The sequence below is a fragment of the Ammospiza nelsoni genome, chromosome 2 (assembly GCF_027579445.1).
Source record: "Ammospiza nelsoni isolate bAmmNel1 chromosome 2, bAmmNel1.pri, whole genome shotgun sequence".
Classification (NCBI taxonomy): Eukaryota; Metazoa; Chordata; class Aves; order Passeriformes; family Passerellidae; genus Ammospiza; species Ammospiza nelsoni.
This window is the reverse complement of record NC_080634.1, coordinates 46,643,026-46,666,910: the sequence shown is the minus strand read 5'-3', so window position 1 is coordinate 46,666,910 and position 23,885 is coordinate 46,643,026. Positions and strand designations below refer to the sequence as shown.

At 40.1% G+C, this 23,885-nt stretch overlaps 1 protein-coding gene across 5 annotated transcripts in view; it reads left to right on the top strand.

The window, feature by feature from the left end:
* Positions 1-2,845: 2,845 nt before the first annotated feature.
* The window catches only part of RDX (radixin), a 44,340-nt gene continuing 23,300 nt past the window's right edge, over positions 2,846-23,885 (top strand). For 4 of the 5 annotated variants that reach the window (XR_009420309.1, XM_059491376.1, XM_059491383.1 and 1 more), the window contains exons 1-3: positions 2,846-3,083; positions 11,108-11,179; positions 19,859-19,942. Coding sequence is in view for 4 of the 5 variants with exons in the window: in XM_059491376.1 (XP_059347359.1) it covers positions 11,168-11,179; positions 19,859-19,942 (96 nt within the window). In the remaining variant the exon portion in view is untranslated. Of the gene's footprint in view, positions 3,084-11,107; positions 11,180-19,858; positions 19,943-23,885 lie in introns of those variants that run through there. The other variant, XM_059491392.1, reaches the window with a different exon arrangement.

The window sequence follows — 23,885 nt, the reverse complement described above, 5'->3', positions numbered from 1 at the left end:
GTTATGGGCATGGCATGGGCAGCACTACACTTCTGTCCAGGCTGCTGGCATAAATCATAATTGAATTAGGTAAGGTCAAGGTGTTTTGCATACTGTTTGAAAATAAAAAAAAAGAAAATCAGAAATTTCTCATGGTGTTTTGTTTTAGTTCTCCTTTCTAAAAATGCCTTTTCTAGTAAATGCCCCTTAAACTGTACATTTGGCTTTAATAAAAGTAGATTCTAACACACAGCTGGGTATTTACTGACTGATGCTTTATGCTTTTGCAGGTGCACTGAAGAAGAGAAACCTTGGCCCAAAAAACATTACTTTCTAAAAGGATTCTAGGATTGATTGCTCAGATCAAGCAATAGAAGTTTAAAATCTGTTTTTTAATGAAGAGCTGGGTTTTGGCATTACTGCTGAAAGACAAACTTTTATGTCTTGCACTTAGGGCATTCTTATCATTAGCTTTATCTTTATAACCTACCTCTTAAAGAACTGTGTAATTTAAGTTGATACGGGTATCTGAAAGCTCTCTTTATTGCCTGTAGTTCTTTCTGTAGTTTCAGTTTCATGGCTACAAAGAATATGATCTCTAACTACACTTCTGTTTTTACTGCCCTGTTTTATCAGACAAACTGCAATTTTACACCTTGTTAAGGAAGCAAGGTGAGAAGAAAACCACATTATACTGTTGACAAGGAAGATAAGACTATTATTTACCTTGACATTTCTGAGCAATAATATTCTTCATGTAACAGGATAAGAGATAGAGCATATCCTGCAGTGATAATGCACAAACTGAAAGGAACTGGCTTCCACATGCTATCAACACCAGTAATGAAACTGAGCCCTAGTGCAATAATCCAACATTTGAGCCAGTTCAGAATGGACTATTTGAGAAGAAAGCAAGCCTTTAATTCGGTCAACTAAAGTAAACACATTTTATCTGTGCACTGCAGTGAATCATAGCAAATTTATTTAAGTGGCTGAATGAAACAGGGTTTGTTTTTCTACATTTTGTTTGTTTGTTTCATTTGCCTTGCTCTGACCTGCAGGTAAAGGCCATCTGAAGGGGGAACAGTACAATGCACACTAACGGCGGCTCATCTCTGAAACTGTGTATCTGCAGACACTGCAAGATGCCTTAGAAGTTTAATGTACTGCAAGATACTGTTTCACACGAGGGTGTTCTTCACAATGAAGAACAACAGAGGCAACAAGGAACTAGCCACTGTCACTTCTTCGTTGGAGCAAAACGGCACAGACAAAGCTGGAAGTGAAATTTTAGCCCATGTGAGGAAATTAAACATACCTTTAATGGACTGAGATGTTCAGATTCTGTGATGATGACTTAAGATAAATGCCGGTTTGAAATAGTCAACAAAATGAATAAAAATGTCACCAAATTAAACTAAATGTCTCCCAAAAAAGTAATTATGTTCAAGCTTCTATCAATATTTAATTTTACAATAGTTTGTATTATGTGGTCATTTACCTTATCAGAATGTTCTTTAAATTTTGTTAAAAAAATTTTAAAATATTTAGTCAATGAGGCTCCCACAAATTCTCTGGGAGATTATTCCCTCTTTGCCAGGCTGCTTTCCTTCTCTTCCCCATCTCAACTTCACCACAGAATGTTCTTTTTATTCTTCTTGAAGCAGCTTTAAATTGAAAATTCCTCATAGTTCTTCCCCCAACCTCTCTTTATCAGACAGCCAGAGGGTGAGGTGTATTAATAGCAGCTGCATGACTCAGAGTTGGTAGCTCGAGTGGATCCCTTTGCACTGAGCTTTGCTGCTTGGCCTCCCTGCTTGGGTTGCCACTGAGCTCCGGGAGCACCTTCGCTTCCTTGCAAACAAAAATAAACTGAGAAAGCACAGTGGGGGCTGGGATTGTCTCAACCTCTCTGTCCTTCAAAAGGATTCTCCTCACTGCTATTTTCTTCTACATTCCCATTGTGACTGTATACAAAAAAAGGAGAAAAATATCAAGAAAAAAGGTGTGATCCGGTCCACCAGCGTGACTGTTTCACACGACTGAGTGATGGAAAAAAGAGAGAACGCCCATCACTGCGATGATATGAAGGAGATGAAGAGGGTCAGTGCTCTCCATTCAGACTGCATTCCATGCTCTTTCCCTGAAGGCATCCCTGTTCTCGTGAGCCATCACAGCCCGACCCTTCCCAGCCCTGATCACCGCTCACCCACGCCGGTGCTGCCCGCCGCACCGCGGGGCGGTGCCATCGCCAGCTCCGAGCCCCCCTATCTGCCGAGACACCCGGCCTCCCGCCGCGCCCGGAGCACACGCCTGCCTAAAAGGCGGCACGATGCCTGGCGGGGCATTGGACGGAAAAAAACCCCAAACCACGCCGCCAACTCCCCCTCGCTGGCTGAAGCCTTTTTTGAGATTGTCCTTTCCCGCCCGCGCTAACGGGAGAGCGGCTCCTCCTCATGCCCTCCTCACTCAAGCGAGCAGGGGGTTTCTGGCGGGCGGCTCTGCCGCTGCAGCAGCTGCCACAGGCTCTCACGACACGGGCAGGGCTGCGCTCGGCTGGGCTGCGCGGGGTCCCCGAGCACCGGCTCCGCCGGAGCGCGCGGAGGGGCGCGTAACCCGTACGGAGAGGACTGCGGTCTCGGAAGCAAAGCGCTCGCCCCGCCGTCCGCTCACGGGAGCTCCGTCCCCCGCCGCCAGGAGCCGCGCTCCCCAAGCCATCCCCGAGCCGTCCCCGTCCCTCACGGAAGCCCCTCGCGGCCGCCGCCCCCGCGCCCCTCCGGGCAGCGGCTTCGCGCAGCGCATGCCCGCCCGCCCGGGCCGCGCGTGCGCAGTGCTTGCGCCGGAGCCACATCTGATAGGGGGGAAAATCCGAACGGCGGCGGCGGCCGCCATATTGCGGAGCTGTCACAGAGCCCGCCGCGCTCCGCGCCGTATCCCCGGCGAGCAGCGCGGGGCGGCCCCGCAGCGCCTCCTGCCCCGCTGCGAGGGGGCGGCGGGGGGGACACACCGCCCCGCCAGGAGCGGAGAGCGCCGCGCCACGAGCACCCTGCCCTGGGGGCTCGGCGCCCCCTCCGCTCGGCGCCGCGGAGGGAGCGGAGTCCCAGGTGAGGCGGGGGCGCTGGGGGTGCGCGGGCGGCCGCCGGCGGGGCCCCGGGAGGGCAGCGCGGGGGCGGCAACGAGAGGCGTGAGCCCGCCCGCAGCCCTCGGTGGGCAGGGGTCACCGGGCGACTTGTTGCGGCGGCGGGAGCGCGGCACCGCGCCGCTCGTGTGCGGGACACCGCCTCCGGCCGGGAGCGGGACCCGGCTCGCCGAGCCCCGGCTCGCCCCGCTTTGTCGGGGGGCCCCGGGAGCGCGCCCCCGGCGTGCCCGCGCAGCCTCCGCTGCATTATTCATGTCCCCGAGCGGCGCGGCTCGGCAGGTTACACCGTAGTAGACATGTGGCAGTCGGGTCGGGCCAGCTGAGTGTGGCGGTGTGGGAGAATAATAAGGAATTACTTCATAAACAAGTGCTGTGGAGCATCTGTTGCTGTCTATTGTTTTCAACAAATGCGCGTTTTTAAGAGTTCTTAAGTACTGACCGACGTAATGGGCGCAGCGGCCCTGAATGAGCCTTTGTGCATTGTTTTTTTGAATGGATTAATGTTTTGTACAAGTCGTGGGCATTTGTAATTAACCTTGTCGCTTAAAGTTTGCCGCAGATAAGGGGTTTTAGTTTCAACTTTGTGGAATTCACTTGTCTTTTGTCAGTTTCTTAATCTGAACGCGAAAAAAAAAATCTCTTTGGACTCCATGCCAGCACAACTAATCACTTTGGTTGTAAGGTGCTGTTAAGCTGTCTTTTCCAGTCTGTCTAACACCCTAGACAAGTATTTCGTGTTCCTCTTTCTAGTACAGGCTTTTAAAAAGATTCAGTTTTTCAAACTGAGTTACGGGAGTGGCATTTTCTGAGTTTCAAGGAGTTCAGCCTCTGTGGCCGGTTCGTGCCAGGCTTCAGGTGTCTCGCTGCACGTCGCTCCGGTTTGTTTCCCTCGGCGGTGCCTGTCGCCGTGCCTGTGCCACGGGAGCGGGTTTGGGGCCGCGTGTGCCTGCGCAGCGCCTGGCACATGGAGGAGATTGTGGAGATGCGGTTGTTGCTGTCAGCTCCGGGTGCGTTGGCACAGCGCTGCTGGGCAACGTGTTCTCCCGGGGAACATGTGGAGTTGGTGTACAGTAACGTGATGGCTACGGCCGTGAAGTTGTTTTTTAATCCTTAAAGATGGCACAAATAGCAACTGTTTGTTGGATTGTAAGACTTACCTCTATTGATCTACTGATTTAGCATGAGGGACTGTGAGAAAAATAAACTGCGAGTCAGTGCAGTGTTCCCAGATAAGCAGCCTCCCAGCAAATGGCAATTGCAATTGCAAGGCAGTGGCGTATTTCCAAGCTTTGTACTCAAGTGACACAGTTGTTCTACTAGCTTGGGAAACTGGAAAAAGCGAAACATCTTTAGAAAATGCATGAAAAAATGACTTGGTGTGACATGTCTGGAGCTGTCCAGAGAGTTTTTGTTGAATGCTGACTCAAAGAGAAGGGGTGAAAGTGTGTGTAGAGATGACAAAAAGAGTTCTGCTCTGACTGTTTCTGCCGTTGCAGGGCTATGGTAATAGTACTGCCAGAAAAAGCTTGTTTCACAGAAAATTGGGTAAAGCTGTAAAGAGAGTGAGGATTTAGATCCACCTACGAGCTGCAAAACCAGGAGGGTGAGACATGTAGATGTTATGACGTGAGAAGGCAGTTCCTGGCAGAGTTCCTGTAGTCTTTGCCAGGATAGGTGAACGGCCTTTCTTCTTCAGCAGCCTCGCTCCACTTTTTGAGGAGGGCTGCCTCTGTTGCCAGAGGTGAAGAGGAAAGTTGTTGTAGGCATGACGTCTTTCTGCTGGATGTGTTAAATACATCAAAGCTGTCCTATCGCTTTATATTGCATTAGAAGTCTGTGGGAGTAGAGGAGAGGGAGGATTTTCAAGTTTGTAAATGTAAACAAAGCTTTTATACAAACTTCTGGAGAAAGAACTGATTGTGGAAAGATACTGATCCATTAAAGCAGCAGCCAGTGTATCCTGCATGCTCAGCAAGTTTACTTCAGAGCTGAAGGAGCCTAGGTGAACTCCTTCCTTTCAACACCAAAGAACTGCATTTGTTGGCTACCTGTACCAATAGGCTAATACTTAGCTGTACTTTGAATATAAAAAATGTTTTTTCCTTTCTGCTTTAGATATTTATTAATCACTCTGTGAAGTGAAACCTTCAAGTCATGTAGTAAAAAGAAGAAGAAATATGACATTGGCCCAAAAAGGCAGTTAATCTTTACATGAGTAAAGATTGCAGTTTAAGAACTCCAGCTAGTTCATATGGGGAATGGTGAGTGGCCAGTTCATAGGTTTCCTTTATTTTATGGAACTGGTTGTGAGAGACTTAACAGCATCATTCAGAAAATACAGTACTTGACTTTGAGATGAAATATACCCAAAATTCTGGGTACATGTCCTATTTCTTTGCTAACTGTATGTTTAGAGAGAGGATTATTGCACTTGGAAGCTGCAGTACTTCTATCAGTTTCTATTCGTGATTTCCATTTTTGATGGTGCATCCAATGGTACGATTGGCCTTTCTATCATTGTAGGACTCTTCAGAATCTTTGAATTATTTCCTATAGGGCATTTGGGGGTACTTGAAGTTAAGGCTACTACACTTAATATTTATTAAGTTATGTAAATCGTTTATCATGTCTAAAACATACCAGTTTATGAACTAGCAAAACTGCAAGTAGTGCAGAAATATTCTTTGACTGGTATGAAGTTGCTTTTAATTGAATACTGTGTTGGCAACTGCCAGGTTTTCATTCTACTTCTGAAGTTGACAGGAAGTCCAGTTTAGAAGAAACGCTAACTCTTCAAAATGTATTTTCCTATAGATACATTGAATACATAAGTTGTACTAGTTCTGTTGCCGTTATTTTTCAGACACAGCAAGCGTATTTTGGGTGTTTCAGGGAGGGGAGTGTTAGGGGAAATAGTGGTTTTAAGAAGGGAAAGATAAAGTATATTAAAAAAAAAGTGTGTAAAACTCTGCATGTGGTGTCTAGCACTGATCAAATCTCAATTTTTGCATATTAGGTGTACAATTCAGGATTGGATTTTTGGTTGTTTTTTTTTTTTTTTGGGTTTTTTTTTTTTTTTGGGTGAGATAAATGTCTTGTGTTAGTTCCTGCCCTGGTTTGCTTATATTGCAGACAACTGTGTAGGCGGTCGCTCTGTCCGTCTGAAAAAGATGTATGCAGAAGTAAAGTCTGTGGCAAATGAACTTCTTTATTGGATTGCAGCAAGTGTGTCATTAGGGAGCTGTTAGTGTGAAAGATGATTGCCCTGCAGACATTCACAGACTGCTTTGGAGAGGAGACATTTTTGTAGGAATCTGAGACCAGTTAGTCAGGTCCAATGGTCTGTGACTTGCCTATTGCTTCCCCTGCAAAGATCTAACACTTTTAGGTACCACAAGAAATGGAATGGGATAAGACTTTGAAGAGAACAAGTATATTAATTTTAAATAAGTTTCTGTTAATAAATGAGTGAATCATATTGCTGTGGGTAAAGCTCTGTGGTCCCTGACATCTATTTGTATTTAGGGAAACAGATGGCAAACCTCTTGCTCAAGCTTAGGAGGGATGCTGCTGGAGGGGCTGCTTCAGAGAGAAGGCCCTAAGCTATCAGACAGGGATCCTGCTTTTGAGTGTTGCTTCCCTACCAGCCAAGCATCCTGCTCGAGCTTTCTGCCTGCTGTCCCATCCTCACCTGACCTCAGAGCCAGGGCTGTGTCTATGAATGTTTCTTTTAAAAACAGCTGCTGCATAAATTATTTGACAGAATTTTGGCATCAGGCATTTTATGCACCATCATTTTCTGAAGAAAGCTTTCATTGTCATCTTTCAACAATTGCTTTATTTGTTGCTTTCTGTGGCATAACTCAAAACTTGAGTTAAAAAACTTGATACTGATTTAAAAATCTCAACTGCCTTGTGGTGAAACTAATTGAAATTACAGCTTTTCATTTCAAGAGAGTTCTTGACGTTCTGGATGACTTTATCTGTTTGTGCTGTGGAGCCTGCAGATACTTTTGTTGTTTTGGTCCAGAGTCCAGATTACTGCATATACTTCTGAAGGTCCTGAGTGTTATAGCAGTAGGAAGTCTGCAAAGTCACAGCCCTGTTAATCCTGACTTGGAAGAGGGACCTTTAGGATTTTAAATGCTGAAGTGGTGAGCCTTTATGCCTTGTAGGTCAGAAGCTGCTTTCAGAATGCAGGAATCAAAAGGAATATCATTCCCAATCCCAGCTGGCTGGGGTCTTTTTTGCTAGGGCTTTTTTTTCCCCCACTATTTGCAATGCCATTTCCCATGAGTGTTAAGATTAAAGTAAGTGTAAGTAATTAGTTGCTTCAAAGTTAAGAATTTGGCATCTGCTAAATATAAATTTATCTGAACTGGCATTAGTAGCAGAAGTGAACTGCCACTCCAGTAATAACAGTGGAGATACACAATATTTTGCCTGGCTGCAATTTTTGGTTTCTTTTGGCCCAGTGTTTCCCTCATGTTTGTTTTGTTTTTAATGTTAGCTAGTGCCAATGATTGGGAAAGATAGGGTGATTTTCAGTTTTTATTCAGTGCTTATTTGATGTCAATGTTTGCATTTTTAAGATCTGTGAACTTCTTGATTTGTACATAAATATCATAGTTACAATGCATTTGTGTGACTGTACTTTTTCAAAATTGCACAGTGTTTTGAATATGAAAGCATATTCAGGCTGACACAGGCTGTTTTTTGTATTATATATTGTAAGACTGACACAGGTTGGTTTTTTGTATTATATATAAAATGGAAACAATGGAAATAAGTTAAAAGGTACTGCAAGCAGACACCTCAACAAAAATACATGGGATGCTGTTTGTTTTGCAGAGTTTTTATTTTTTTCTGTTGCTCTTATACTGTAATAATAATTTCTCAGGCCCATGAGGTCTGTGGGACTAACAGTGAGACTTCATTTCTATTGAGTTTTACTTAAGAGGATTCTTGCTTTTTGCTGATAACTTTGTTCTCTTGCATGCGAAAACATGTCTCCCAGTTGTGGTTTGATGACATAGGATTAACCTGTAAAACTTTGTACTCACATTTCTGATTTAAAAAGTTACCTTAAGGTTTTAAAGTAAGTTTTCAAATAAATAATTTTTGGTTTGTTGGTAGTATTATAGCAAAATGTTTGAGTAAATCCCAAAGCAAAAATCTGGGACATGTTTATGAATGAATTTGTGGTGATACAATGTATGAGGGTTTGACAGTCATTGTAGAAATTGCTAGACACGTTGTCTCTTAGAAAGACCTCAGAAAGGAATCATTTGATAACACAGATCTTGGTCCTGTGCCATGTGCTGTCGTTGCTCTCCTGGAGACTGGACTCCCTTATCAGTCATCTTACCATAGCCCTTCTTTTCAGTGCTCTGTAACTAAAGGCACAGGGAGGTAGCTGTGCTACTTTCTGTTCCTTTTGGTACTGTCGAGTTGGCACGCTCACAAAATGGTAGATGAGAATCTAATTTAGCTTTTGCATCCTTAATTAACTGAGTGTGACTCTAGGGCTTCAATCTGCCTTCAGTTTTTCAAGCATTGAGCCTCTGCTGTCAGAGGTGAGCACAGGGATTACTATGGCTTGGAATCCTCCTAACTGTTAGCAGATATTGGAGCCAAGCTTGTTTTGGTTTCTGTTATTCTCTTGAATTTTTCCAAGGTGTATATTAGGGAAAGAAGGGAGAACAGGAAGCAGTCTCTTCTCTGAAAGGGAAACATGCTGTTGAATTTTTATCAAAAAGCCAGAGTTTATCAAAAGCCAATTTTTTCTTCCTCCCCGGGAAGCTTTTGTGTTTAAAAGCAGAGGGGGGGAATAGAGGAAAAGTCTATTCATAATGTTCAAGGATATACTTAACAGTATCTTAGAACAGTAGTCTTACTGCTGATGTCCAGGTGTTAGAAAGATAAATGACTTGTCAGTAGAATTGCCTTGTTAAAGTTTGGGGCCTGACACTCTTCAGCCATCTCAGACCCAGGGGAAAGTTAGCAAAGTTTGGAAGAAGGATGTTCCATTGACAGTGGGCACAGGGAATGTAGAATTCACGAGCCACAAGGACGTTTGGCAGAACTTCCAAGATAAGGAAAAAACAAACAAAGCCAACTCAGCAACTGTGCTGAATCACCTCCAAGTGGAGAAAAAGTAATTCTGGCAGGGGTGACTGTGACCACAACTCAGGGCCCGCTGGCTCCCTAAGCCCATGACTCCAGAAGGAATGGCTGAGCATGTGGAGTGATTGACAGAAGTGAGAGAATCATTGAACCAGTAGAAGGTAAAATGTTGATCAAGAAGAGAGCCATGTGACCTGTAGCAAATAAAATGTGACTTCTTTGCTTGCTAAAATGTTTGAAAAGCGTGAAGTTTGGATGATGGGGTGCCAGCCTTTGGTGGGTTCGTGCCCAGCTCCCTGCTCTGAGCAGATCAGAATAAAGCAATGGAATTGCCTTGGCTCAGTGCGTGAATTGGCACTGCGCATCAGGCAGCGAGCCTGCATTTGGGACATGGCTGATACTGTCCAGTTCTCTAGAGTATCTTCTGTAATTAAAAAAATCTACTAGAATGTAATTGTCTTTATGCTAGGCAAACAGAGTATTATTATACCTTTAGAGCTGGGCTAGATTGGTTATAGCAGAGTTAATGCAACTTTAGATAGTGTTTTTATGTTTCCAGGCCGATTTTTCATTAAACACCAGTTTTGTTCCATATCTGAATTATGCCATTAGATCTGTTTCTGTAATCTTTAGTCTTAATGTTTGTTTTCTTTACCAGCCAACAACAATTATGCTTCTTAAATTCTGTTTTCATCCTTTATCTGTTTTTTTTTAGTCCATTTTCAAACGTATCTCTACAGATTAGAAGAAGAAATAAAAAACAAAGGGCTAATGCACCTTAAATTGCTGTGCAGATGTTTCTAATATTAACTGTATTTTTATTGCCAAGAAGCAGGGAAAATTTTCTTCTTTAATTTTTTTGTAAAAATACTTTATTTTTTCATTTTTCCTTATGAATGAAAGTTATACAAAAGCTTGGTTTTGATAACTGGATCGCTCTCAAGTATTCTGTTTTTCTCTTGCTTTCTTTTAACCACGTCTAAAGATTTTATTCATCTGTTATAGCTGTGGAGTTACAATACTGAAATCTCAGATTATTCTGACTAGCATGTCACAGTAATTTTTCTTAGTATAAGAGTAATTCCAGTTAATATTATTTTTGAAGACAATGCAGTCTGTGATGCTCCTTGCAAACCAGCAACAGTCTGATTTGTGGAGGTCATTACTGTAAATGTGTGCAGGAAGGTGACTAGCTGCTTGCTCAAATTTAGGAGTTGAAAAGGAGGTAGGATGATATCTCCCAATAACTTTGCAAACATATTTTTTCAAGGCATAAAAACTTTTTTTGGAACGGAAAATAATAGTGAATACTTTCATCACCACATAGATATAACTTATAGCCTTCTGCTTAAAAAGAAAAAATCAGTGTTATTTTAAGCATAGCAGAATTTCTTCTTCTTTTTTTACTGTTGGTGTATTTGCATTTATTTTCATTTGGAAAAAATTACTGTTGTTCTTTTGCTGAGAGAAGCAAAGTATTTTATAGGCAGGAAATAAAAGTTTTGATGCTTTAAAATTATTAGAGCGGATTTTTTGTCTTTATGATGTTTCTTGTAAATAATGTTAGAGGTTTTTAATAGTCAATGATGTATGATAACAACCTTTAAAAGAATTTGTAGCACTTGGGGAAACCGTTGTCTCTTTATGGTAACATTACTGCGTAAATGTTCTACAGAACCTAGGAAGGATGTTACTGCTTAGAGACGTGTAGATTCTGACTCTGGCTAAATTAGTTGCTCTTTCTAGATGTCACCTACTAAGAAGTGTATTTTGTACATGTAGAGCACTTGTATAGGAATTTGTACTATTTACTGTGATTATTCATTCATTTAAAAACAACCCTCTTAATTTTATTTTTGGCAGAAGGGGGCAAAGAGTTTTTGGAAGATTTAAGTGGACAGGAGACTACAGAAAACAACAAAAATGCCGAAACCAGTAAGTAGCAGATTTATATTCATCTCAAATCTAGGAAGGTTTTTATGTTTTAGAGAGATAATCTTAACTGTTCTAATTGTTTTGACGCTGCCTTTTCTAGATTTTGTAAGATTTGATCTTGTACAATTGAAGTTGAGACAGTTTAGTACCAACATGTGGAAAAAAAGCTTGGTACTGCAAATTGCATGGAGGACAATTGGAAATGGGAGCAGTACCTGAAGCCCACTTGGCTGGCAGGAGGAATGACTTTTCAGGAATTGTTGACTTTGCAATGAACTACGTACAGTAGTTATTTGAGGTATAATTTGAGCCTGACTCAGTATCTATGAGAATCAGTGGAAGGGTTTGGTGCAGGATTTGGCAGGGGAAGATAGAACGTGTGTAAAGTGTCTGCACCAAGTTAATAATTTTACCATGGTAGAGGGTATCACATAGAAAGTAAGTTTGAATGGAGGAAACAAGCAGAGTTTATGCTTTCCTGTTCTGCTCATTTCAGCTAAGATAAGGGTTCATCCACTTTCTACCAGGGGGAAAAAAAGATCATCATCTTCTGTTTTGATAATAATTCTAGAAGTCTTTGAGGAGATTATTATTCAGTAGGTTGATTCTTTTTCTGGTAATGTTATATTGCTACCTTAGGGTTTCATCTGCCATGTGTTAAATGACTTTTGCTTGTCTCTTCCACTTGTATCCAGTGAGAAAAGCATTCAGAAAGGGAACTGAATTGTCAGATTGTTTCTACTCAACTCGGTTGGTTTATGTAATAGCCTTCAGGCTTTCTTTGTTTACTGATGTTTCATTTTGGTAGCAGATTAGGAGCAGGGCAGGTCTATTGCTAAGAATAAATGTGTCTATGTGCATGTGTATACACATACATCCTGATATGTAGATGCATAAAAGGTTTTTGCTATTAATAGAAATTACCCCTGTAAGTAATCAGTTTTGTGTGCTGGTATTTGGAGCTAGTACAGCTCAATGAATAATGTGAGCGTGGGACTAAGGGCTCAAAGTTCTGTTCTAAGCTTTGCAGTTGGTCTGATGACCAACTGGTCATACCTTGTTTCTGTAATTTCTTCTTTTCCTGCCAGTGGATTAGAGGCAGTTTCTTGGCACTTTTTCGAGCTGGAAGTAGCTGTCTCTATCGTGCTCATTGGTGGGAGAAAGCTGCACTATAAAGGGCAGGAAAATGAATTAGCAGCATACTATTTTCTGACCTGTTTGAATGCTGGCTATGAGAATTGACTATACTGCCTTTGGAGCTTCTCAACTGGAAAGCTTTGTTTTAAGAATGAGGCAAAAAGTCATTGTGAGCTCATGCAGTTTGTGAGGCCTTTGGCTCCATGCAGCTGGAGACCCATGGAGCCACAGAGGTTGTGACTAAGAAAAAAAAAAGCCTGGGTGAGGTAACTTCTTTTTAAATTCTGGGACTGGAACCATGAAATTTAGGCAGGCAGGATTCTCACTATTTTAAGGACCAGAGAAAATTGAAGGAAATAAGAATTTTAGGGTTGCTCATGAGGAGAGCAATATCCTTAGAACTGAGATTGCAGTGGTGTTGAAAGAGTGCACAATCCACCCTAATAATGGATATTAGCTACCAGATCTTGGCAAAGAAGCCGGCCTTGTGTCAAAGAGATTTTTTTTTATAAGGGACTTTTTATGAAGAGTTCATGTGTCTCTTGATGTGGGTGCATGTGAAATCCTAGAAGGAAGCAAAGTGAAAGGAGCCATTATAAATGAAATGAAATTGATTACATTTCTCAGTGTCTTCCTGTAAACTGCAGGTTGCTGTAATTATATTTGGTAATCAGTGAATGAAGAAATAGCACACTTGCCAAAGGTTAAATAGTATTACCTGTAAAAGTCAAACCTCAGATTTTGTTCTGGCTGCTTCTTAAATGATAGGTGGCTTTGGAGCTCTTTTCCTCCCTCCTCCTCTCTTTTTTTTTTCACCTTCTTTCTTCTTTGGAGACTGAAAGAGCCTACCCATGGTTATGTTTAATGAATCTGACGTTGTTCTTTGAAGAGTTTTGCTGTTCTGCTCAGATTTGATAGTACTGGACAGTAGGATGTCTCTTGCTATGGGTATTTACTGGAGCTCTTGGGAGCTGTCTTTATGGACGATCCACAATAACCAAATGCACTTCTAGTCCAGAAACTATTTATGCTTTAACTCCTTGTTGCTTATTTTTGACAACTGTTGCAATAAGACAGTCAGTGTTCTGTCGCTTTATTGCTGGAAATCATTTAACCTGAAAACTAATGAAATATCATGGGTAAAAGCTAAGAAAACCCAGTTAACATAAGTGGTGAGATTTTTGACAATGTTATTTTAGCTCTTCTGTGTTACTGTGACCTATTTAGGTTTTCTTTTTTCAGACTCTGCTGTGATGATCCAATTGATAGTTTTCAGAAATGTCTGGTATTTCTTGTGAATATGTAAACCTGTTCAGTACAACTATAAATTCTTCCCAGGTTTCTGGGATTAATTTTTTTGTTGAGAAAATAACAAATAAATAAGCCATAAATTAATTTAAATGAAATCAGTACCCACAGAAAAGGCAATTAAATAGATTTTTGGTTTCACTTTTTTTGGTTTCACATTGTAATGTTATGTAGTATTCCAGACAAAATTAAGTAAATGAAGACCAGTAGAAAGTCTTGGAGTATTGGAATTTTATAGCAAACATCTTTCATTTTTCTTGGAAGTCTCAGTCTGAAATAAGTTTCATGCCACTGTGAATGATTCTTATACATGGCAGTAAAAGGGCACGTGTTTCGGATTTTCTTTTTTAGAGGATAGTAGGTTAAATCGTTTGGGTGAAAAGGCTGTTTTGAAAGGGTAAAAGCAACTTTAATATGTTGTCCTGGGATACAAGGTAATATGTGATTGAAAAGTATACAGAATTGAAACATTTTCATTTTTGATTGCTTTAGTAGAAAGTCTGCTCCTTCCTTTTGCCTGGGTTTGTGACAAAGTGGCTTTCCAGCTTTTCAACTGTTACTCAGCAACTACTCTGATTTTACAGCCAAATAGTTTGTTTCTAAAAGAGACTTACTGTTCTCAGTTCTACCTAGCAGTGTGAATTTTAGTTGCATGTAGCATGATGTGATCCACCTGAATAAAACTGATTAATTACGTCTTTGCTGCTGTAATCAAAATTTGAGCTGTTGCAAGTGCTGTTCTCAGTATGCTTAGTTCTCAGCTTGCTGAAGAACAGAATATTTGTTGACTCTTATTTTCAGTGCTTTCTTCCTAAAAGAATAGATACAAAATGTTTCTCAGCTTTAGGCATTCTCATAGATCTGCACTGAAAATAGAAACATAGAAGCTAAAATTAGACATCACGGGTTACGTAACTGTTAATCATTTCATATGCTAAGAAGATTAGATTTAATTGACTGAAATGTTGTATTTATAGGGTGTAGAAAGAGTTAAATTATCAGCTGGTTTTGGTGATAATTTGCAGCGCTTTTGTACAAGACTGCAAGGCATGAAAGAAAGCAAGCATTACACTAGGGAATAACAGAGATAGATGTCAAAGTTACTAAGACTAAAAAGGATTTTTTGTTTAGATTTATTCAACATTTTATGATATTGTGTATTCAGAAGGAATAAATAACAAATTCTGGAATTGTCTTGTGGTTTAAAATTCTAATATTTGCAAGCTCAAACTAATTTCTGTAAGGTGTTTGAACTGAAATAGTGTATAAATTTTTTTTACTACAGTGCTGTTGTTACACGGGAAAATCTTTGAGTCTGTGTAATGCAATATTTGAATTATGGCTTGAATTTATGATTTATTTCTGTAGTATAAATAGACAACTGATGTCAGCTTGGAGGACTGCTTTCTTGTAAAATCTGTTTGGCATTATTCTGTAGCCTTCTGTTCTTAATGCTGTTTAATCCTTACCTTTTTACCTTACCTTCTTCATAAAGTTTTTTCTTTCATCTCTTCCTATATCTACTTTGATGTTAGTATTGAGAGAGTGCTGTGCAGTCTGAAGCAGTGGGACTAATGCTACTCTTAACACAATTTAATATGAAAACTTGGGATTGTAAATGGCTGAACTGGTGTGAGGGAGCTCTTTGCTCTTTGAACATACTTTTTTTTGCCATATGCAATTCTCTTATAAATCAGACTGGTTTTTGTGGCTTTTATAAATGACTAATTTGTATTGCATTCATTAAGCCAAAGCAAAACTTCTGGAAACCATTTCCATGTTATTTTAAATGGCCTTTTTTTTCTCAGTATTGGTATCAACTCAGTTTTGGTGTTCATGATGAAGTGCCATAACTAATATTTGCAAAGGATGGCTGAAGTACAGTAAGATAAAATTTTAGATTGTTAAGCTTACAGCAAGTTTTTGTGCGTGTTTCATGGACTATATCTGTTTGAGGAGAGGTTCAAAGGTTAATGCGGTGACGGTGTAATAGTCCCATAAATTGTGGAGGGTTGAAGTTAGGTACTACAAGAAAGTGCAGACATACTTTTTCAAGTCCTTAAAGGTGAAAGAATGCATGCAATAAAAATATAATTCCCTTATGAAGTGCAGGCTTTTATTAAGTGCACATCTGTGCTTGTTATTCCAGATATTTTCAATGACTGTACTCTTTATTGGTTTTGATAAATTATTTAATAGATTATTTTATATGCTGGGGAATATTTTCTATAAATAGTATTTTGTGAGCTGTGGCAAATATCTTCGTAACCCATTAGCAACATTTGTTACCAAAACATCAGTTGCTCCCTTGGCAAAGAATAATCAACGTGTAATTCTTTAGTGTGTGTTCTTCCCTTTCCTTTGGCCATGTTTAATCATTCTGAAACAAGTCTGGTAAAACACAGATAAACTCAGTCTGCTGTTGCTGCCAAGGACCTGGACAAGCTCGAGAAGTGGGACACTGTGAACCTCCTGAGGTTCAACGAGGCCAAGTACAAGGTGCTGCACCTGGGTTGGGCATCCCCCCATGTCAACACAGGCTGGGGGTGAACAGAGGGAGAGCAGCCCTGCTGAGAAGGACCTGGGGGTGCTGGAGGATGAGAGGCTGGCCATGAGCTGTCAGTGTGCTCCCAGAGCCCAGAGAGCCAAACGTGTCCTGGGCTGCATCCAGTGGTGGGCAGCAGGGCCAGGGAGGGGATTCTGCCCCTCTGCTCTGCTCAGAGCCCACTGCAGGGCTGCATCAGCTCTGGGGCACCAGCACAGGGAGGACATGGTGCTGATGAAACAGGTCTAGAGAAGGATCACTAAAATGGTTTGCAGAATGGAGCATCCCTCCTTATGAGGAAAGGCCGAGAGAATTTGGGGTTGTTCTGCCTGGGGGAGAGAAAGGTGCAAGGAGACCTTATTATGACCTTTCAGTACTTGAAGGGAGCTTATAAGAAAGGTGGGGACAAACATTTTATCAGAGCCTGTTGTATTAGGACAAGGCTAATGGTTTCAAGCTAAAAGGATATAAAAGAATCAAACTACGTAAAAGTAAGTAAATTTTTATGATGTAGGAGGTGAAACTAACAATTGCCTAGAGAGATGGTAGATGTCCCGTCCCATCTTTGGAAAGGTTCAAGGTCAAGTTGGATGGGTCTCTGGGCAACCTGATGTAGGGGAAGGTGTCTGTGCTCGTTGCAGGGGGATTGAACTAGATGACCTTTAAAGGTCCCTTCCAAGCCAAACTATTCTGTGATTCTATTTAATATGCAAACTTGAGATAGTAATTGGCTGAACTGTGTGAGGAAGGGACCTGTCAGATTCTGTAACAAAGATGTGGGATCCTGGTGAGAGCAAGTTTGAAAAGCAGGCACTGAATGGATCTTGTGGTATGTGCAGTGGTAGCCTCCCAATACTTGCTACTGGAAGCCTTCATGCATTTCTCTTGTCACTGTTGCAAGAGCTCCTTCCTGTTTCTGTATTTGTGTGGTAAAGTTGGTTCAGATTAGCGACTGTCCTCGTAATTTGTGGTTCAGATAATTTCCCCACCTAAAGAGCATTGTGTCAAAGTAGCCAGATAAGCGGCAGAGGTTCTGTGAGTGACAGATCATTGCTGAAGCTCCTGGACCTTCTCTCTCTGCTTGTGTTTTCTCAACTCCCTGCCATATTTATGATGTGGAAATTTCCCCAATGACTCTTGTTAATGTAGTTTGCCAGCTTTATTTTACAGGCAATGCAACTGGTACCAGAGGTTTGATTTTTGATGAGAGGGTGCTCCGTTATCAAGGTTTGAATTGGATAAGTAGACCTTCAGGGCTCTTCAGATTTTGACAAAAGTAACTTTCTTATGTTCCGTGCCCAGAAATAATTGAAGGTGTGAAACAATGTTACAAGTTTGTAGAAGCCTGGTATTTGTATGCCAAAAATCAAAGTCAGTCCAAATTCATTCAGAAATACAATGAACTGTAGTGTTAACTTTTGTCTCTGCTTCAATAATTCATATCACAAAAGGTAATTTTTTAACATTACCATAATTTAATTTGAAACTTTTTTATTAGAACTGAATGTGTAAATATTGATTAGCAGCTGAGTGATTGTTAATTGGAAGTACAAAGATAAACAGAAATGCTGCAGTCTTAAGCAGTTACTGTAATGTGTAGAAGTAGCTAGGTACTCTTAATGCCTGTTTGTACCTGTTGGAGGTGTAGAAGCTCTGTACTCTTAGAGCACTCAGATTTTTTTGGGCAGTAATATCCAGAAGCAAACAGAATTTAGAGCTGTATTGAGTTTGTCTCTGTATTACAGCTATTATTTTACTGTTAGGGTATCCTAGTTCTTGTGAAGGATAAACTCTCAGGTAGTATTTCTTGCATTTGTAGATGACATTTGTAGTAAGGATATTTATATAAGAAGTTTTTGCTGCTGCAATTAGTTTTGAACTTGCTGTGCTTTGTAGATCTGTGATGCTTCTTGTTTTGGCAACGGTGCTGTTATATAACAGAGCACTTTGGCATTTAATAAAATTATTTTTTGGCCTTATTCTTTGTAACTTGCTTACTTGTGACTGCCCTAAAGAAGGCTTCATTTTTTAAGTAAAAAACTGGTTTTAAAAGTTAATCTTTTGTAATTAAGGGGCAATCCCTCATGCTTAAACTAGTGTAACTGGCAGAGTGAGTTTAAAGTGAGTTAGAACTACCATTTAAAATTAGTTATTTTGTTAGATGAATTATATTCCATAAGGGTTTTTTTCTTCTCTTGAAATAGAGAGACTGAGAATTTACAGAAAACATATTTTTCCCTCTTCCTGACACACACCCTCTATTTTTTTAAAATTTTTTTTTGCAATAAAACTAAACTATCTTTTACTCCAAAGTCTTCAACTCTTGTTCTTATCAGTGCTTGCACACACAATAAAGTTGGCTAAGCCCCCTCTATCATTCTTGTTTGCAAGTCTGTAACCTTGATGTCCTCAGGCTCCTGCTATTCTTGTCTTGTATATCCCCCTCGTGTTTACCTTGACAATGAAGGCAGCAGTGATCAAGCTTCATCTGTTGCATGAAGACAAACTGTTCTGCAGTTTTATTTTCCCTATCTTAGATCTCCCTTCCATGTGTTGTCTTTCCTTCTTTTCCAGACAATCACTTCTCAAAGTATTCCACCTGGTGGCAAAATTAGGGAAATAGTTAATGGAAATGGTTTGCACATGAATAGATCAAGTAGTATAAGAACCTGTAATACAAGTCCTAATTTATTCCTCTGCCCTTTTTTACAGTAGAGAGAAATTAGAATATATCTGTGCGAATTTGGTTTTTCTGCATTTATAGGAAAGTATATTTGACCTTTTAATACTTCTATTCTTATGCACTAAAGATGAATAAAATGTGATTGATACCCTGGCAGTAGGAGTTTGAGGACTGTTCTAACACTGAGAAGACAGTGCTGTGGATTTAATACTTTGTTCTGTTTCATGGAAATTCTCACTTCTGTATGTACCAGCTGAAGAGAAATTGGCAAAGACTGTTGTACTTCCAAGTATACCTTCCAATTATCTCCTGCAGTATTTGACTTCTTGTTTTATTACAAATAAACCCAGTGATTGTCAGGAGTCATCTGGAAAATGATCTGCGCTTTCAGGAGAAGGAGGTTCATTGAATGGTGGCGAATTTTTAGTCTTGTAGTAAGGGAGTTGAAGGAGGTTGGCACTAAGGAGAGTTAACTGCTGCAGTTTTTCTTTCCATTGGTGAAAACCTGCTTCTAGTCTGTCCTGAGATGTACAAGGTCTAGTGCTAGAGCTGGGTGAACTTTGACCCCCAAACTGCTTGATTTTAGAAATGGTAAGCAGGAGGCTGCTTGTCTTTTTATATTACTAGGCATAAATACCTTAAAATGACATAAATGTGACCAAGAACTTTTGCATGCATTTGAGAGGCCCTCTGAAAGATAGTGCCCAGTAGCTCAATATCCCAGTGTTCTTCAGCTGTTCAGTAGTGATGTCAGCTTTCCCATAAAATTAATTTTGAGCTTTGTTCTCTAATTTAACCTTCCAGCCTAGGGGTAAGTACTATGCTGATAATGCTTTTAGACTAAATAACAATGAGAAATTTTTTAGATTCAAATTTTCTGTTTTTCTTACTGCTATGTTCTGTGTGTACACAAGACCATTAAAATTGTTGAACTTATTGTTTCTTACAGGCAGTGGAAGGATTACACTGCTACAGTATGATTTAAATGTTTCCTTTTATTCTGTAGATCAATGTCAGAGTAACCACAATGGATGCAGAGTTGGAATTTGCCATCCAGCCCAATACAACAGGCAAGCAGCTCTTTGACCAGGTAACTTCCATGTCTCTATGTGTATAAGTGCAAGCACATAGGAGTATTGTGGTTATTAAGGCATAGTCTGAAAAAGTGGTAGTGTTCTCATGTACAGACTGCTTTCCTTATGTTATCTAAGCTAGGCTCTGAGTTAGTGTGAATTTCCTCATTACTTCTCCTGGAACACATTGAATTCAAAGACAACTCTCTAAATATGTTACCAGTGAGGCTTTGGTTAAATTGTGTATGGAACTGCTTTGAAGTTAATTGTGCTTTTTATGTCTAATAATATTCTAGTTGCTACTGCAATATAGTTGTTAGAATTGTGTATTTTAGAAATATGTATGTAGCAGTAAGTTCATTAATGAAAGCTAACACAATTGCTTTCCAGCAATAAATACTGTAAGATGGTTTTTCACTTCCCAAATGGTAGAACTAAATACTGTTGTCCTATGAAGCAGTTTGGAATTTATGTTTAAAACAAAAAGAAAAGGAAGAAAGGTTTGCAGACCACAAGCGCATTAAGGTCATAATTTTCAACTATTCTATCACAGTTACACACTGTCACTTGATGGTGTGTTATACATCAGTCAAATGGACCAAGTGAACAATTTCTTGAACAGGGCTGTTCTTGCACTCCTGTGATGTTAGTCTTCAGAATCTTGGAACAAGTTTTTTGACCTGTGTTGTGGGGTGTTTGAGGAAACCTTAAAACTAGTCATGACCTGTCAATGTGTTATGTTGTTTTCCAACAAGATAGCAATAAATATGTTTTATTATCTAAATCCAAAATGTGTGCCTTTATTTAGGAAATCTGGAAATATCTGAAATTACCCTTCAAAAATAGTTTAAGTAGATCAACAGTTCTGCCTAGTAGTTGTTTCTGTCCATTCCACTATAGATGCTTGAAATATATAATGATGAGTACTAAGAGAAAGCAACACATCAAAAAAGATCTTTAAACTTTCAGTTGACCTTTTAGAGTCAATTGTCTTATTATATAAATTGAAAAGAAGAGAATGTTTATTGTTTTAATACTGAACTTTTAGATGAATGAAATCGCCTTTGCAGTTTTTGTTTGAAATGACTGACTCTTAACACTTACAGCCTGCCCTTTTCTCTAACATCAGTAGCAGTATATGGGTACACCTATGAAATAGGTCTTCAGCCCCTACATAAGAATAAACGTCATGACTCTTAAAAAGACTTCTTGAACAAAGAGGCTGTCTTGCTTTTTGTCTAACCAGCATCACCATCATCAAGTAAAAGTATGGTATTCTGTGGCATAGAAGGCTCAAGCTGTTACTTGTCTTTTGCTATCTTATGCCATTCACTGTTGGGTGGGGTGACGTTCTGCTGTGTAATGTCTTGTGCCCAGGTAATCAGGCTCATCCAAATTGGGGCATTTGCAAACAGCAAACAAAGATACAGTTTGGAATTTGTTGTCATGCCTCTTCTTTGTTCCTCAGTTCTCTGTGTGGTGTTTGACATCACACCAACTCTTACTTCTGGAATTTTAAACTGAAAAAAAAAATTAGGTCAAGAAAAATCAACCAGGGTAGTTGTGTGTGAGAAACACTTTTTAGTCTGATCTTAAATTCATCTGTGAGTTCCACCATGTAACATCAAGAGCTGAACTGTATTGTGAAACCAGCATGAAATTTCCAGACAAAAAGTTATCTTGTTTCTCTATAGAAAGAGAATTGAATAGCACTGTTACTGAAAGGATTGGCCCTCAAGGTTTATGCAGAAGTGGTGAACATGACAACCAGGTTGGTTATTGTTTGCAGAAAATAACCTCTCCATGGATTCCATGTTATTTAGTGCTCCCCTACATTATTGGTGAATGACCTTTCAATCTTTTACTGGCCAGTGTTCTTTAGGCTTTTAATTGGCATTTTCTGGAGTTGTTGATTTGTTTCTCATTCCTTATGTACATTCTCATCATCTTCATCTGCTAGCAGGCAAGAATGCAGCTTTTGAAATCTGTGGCTATCTCTTTTCTCTTCCATTGTCAAACTCAGTAAACTTATTTATTGCACAAGCTTTTTTTTTTTTTAATTACTCGCATTTCAGAAGGTGTACTAACATACTTATCATTGGTCCCTCTGTCTATCCTGTCACTGGTCAGAATAGGCAAGAGGGGATCTGTCCTCCTCTTGTCAACCAGTTAAGCATCTGTAGCTTCCCTGAGAGAGGAAGAGCCCCGTGAGGGATGTTTCCGCACACTGGTGGTAGTTGTGGGGGAGCTGTTTTGTTTTGTTAGCATTGTGCATTAGTAGCTTTTCGTTGACTGTAGCTGCCATTCAGAAGGAATGTGAGGGTTGTCTCCTTTATTTAATGCTGTAATTTTCCTTTATCCTTTTTCTATTGTCCTTTCCAGATGTCTCCAAAGCCTTCTTTACAATCTTGTGGAAGGTGATGATATGAAATCCTCGTTAAGTTGTCTTATGTATATGTTGTGATTTGCCCAAACATACATTGTTCAGGTTGCTTTTCTTCTCCAAGAAGTTTTTATTGCCTATTAATAGTCAAGTTGTAGGATGTGATGGTGGATAAATCTGTTTTACAGATAGGATGAACACTTGCCTGAAGCTACTTAATGGAATTTTGGGCCAGAATCAAACTCCCAAGTTTTTCATTCTCTACTTACTTTTCATTAACACACTACTGCAGTGCAGAAGTGCATGTATTATCTCGGTATAAAGTTTCAGAAGGGTTATATCTATTTCCTTTGAGCTGAGAGGCAGTGTAGGCAATGCTTTTTCCTTATTTGTGGGTTCTGCTGGTTTAAGTGTTGATTTTACAAACTTGTGTGGCTGTGCATTGCTGTACCCAGGTTGTATGTACTTAAATCATGTGCATCTCGGGGCCATAGTTAGTGGGTTGAGAGCAGAATGTTGTGATGTGAGCATAAGCACTTGTCTCCTTATGCCTTACGGGCAGAGCTGTTGAGCATCTGCAGTTCTGTGCAGCTCAGAGAGCTGATAAGGCACAAGGGCTCAGCTTGGACAGCTGCTGGGTAAAGAGCATTCTCAGTCATCTGATAAAGCCATAAGTAGTTTGATCAGTGTTGTATAGGAGATCTGTGCCAAAAGAAGTAGCAGGTCTGAAATTCCTAAGTTGGGGCGCCAAATTTAATGCTGCTTGGGACCATACTAGTAATATAGACCTGTTCTAAGCATTTCTTATGGTCTGAAGTAAATGATGTGGACATTCTAGAGGAAATAACCATGCTCAGTCAAGGCATCAATCACGTTGGATCCACAAACATTGTCTGCTTTGTGCTTTGGAGTTTGATGGTGAAATGATAAAGGAGGAAAAAAGATGCACACTTGAATGGTTAAGTGATTATTCAAATATGCAAGGCAGCAGAAGTAAGTTTGCATAGCTATCTTATGACATTTTCTAATTTTCAAAATCTTAATTTTGCAACCCGATAGTACTACTTTAAAGTGGAGGAGGATCTATGTGTAAAATTCTATTTACTTCACATGCATCTGAATGCTTCCATAAAACAGCCTTCAGTAAAGCAGCTTGGCACCATGGTCCAGCCTGAGGACATATGTAAGTACTACTATACATGATCTTTGGAGCCAGAGTTTACAGTCATTTAATAATCTTTGCTGGACCTTTCTGATTAATTGCTTATTAAATCCAGATATGCTTTTGCTGTGTAAAAGACTTGTAAACAGTTCCACAGTTTCATTATACTCTGTAGTAAAAGTGCTTCTTTTATTTGCTTTGAGCCTGCTATGTCATGATTTCTGTTGATTCTCTTGATTCTTACCTTATAAGAAATAATGAACAATCATTCCCTATTTTCCTTCTACATGCCATGCAAATTTTATAGACCTTTATCATAGGCTTCCTTATTTCTCTGTCAGTAGCCCTAGTTTGTCTTAGCTATGCCAAAAATATTCCAAGTCACTGGTCATTCTTTTCAACATTTGTGAAACAT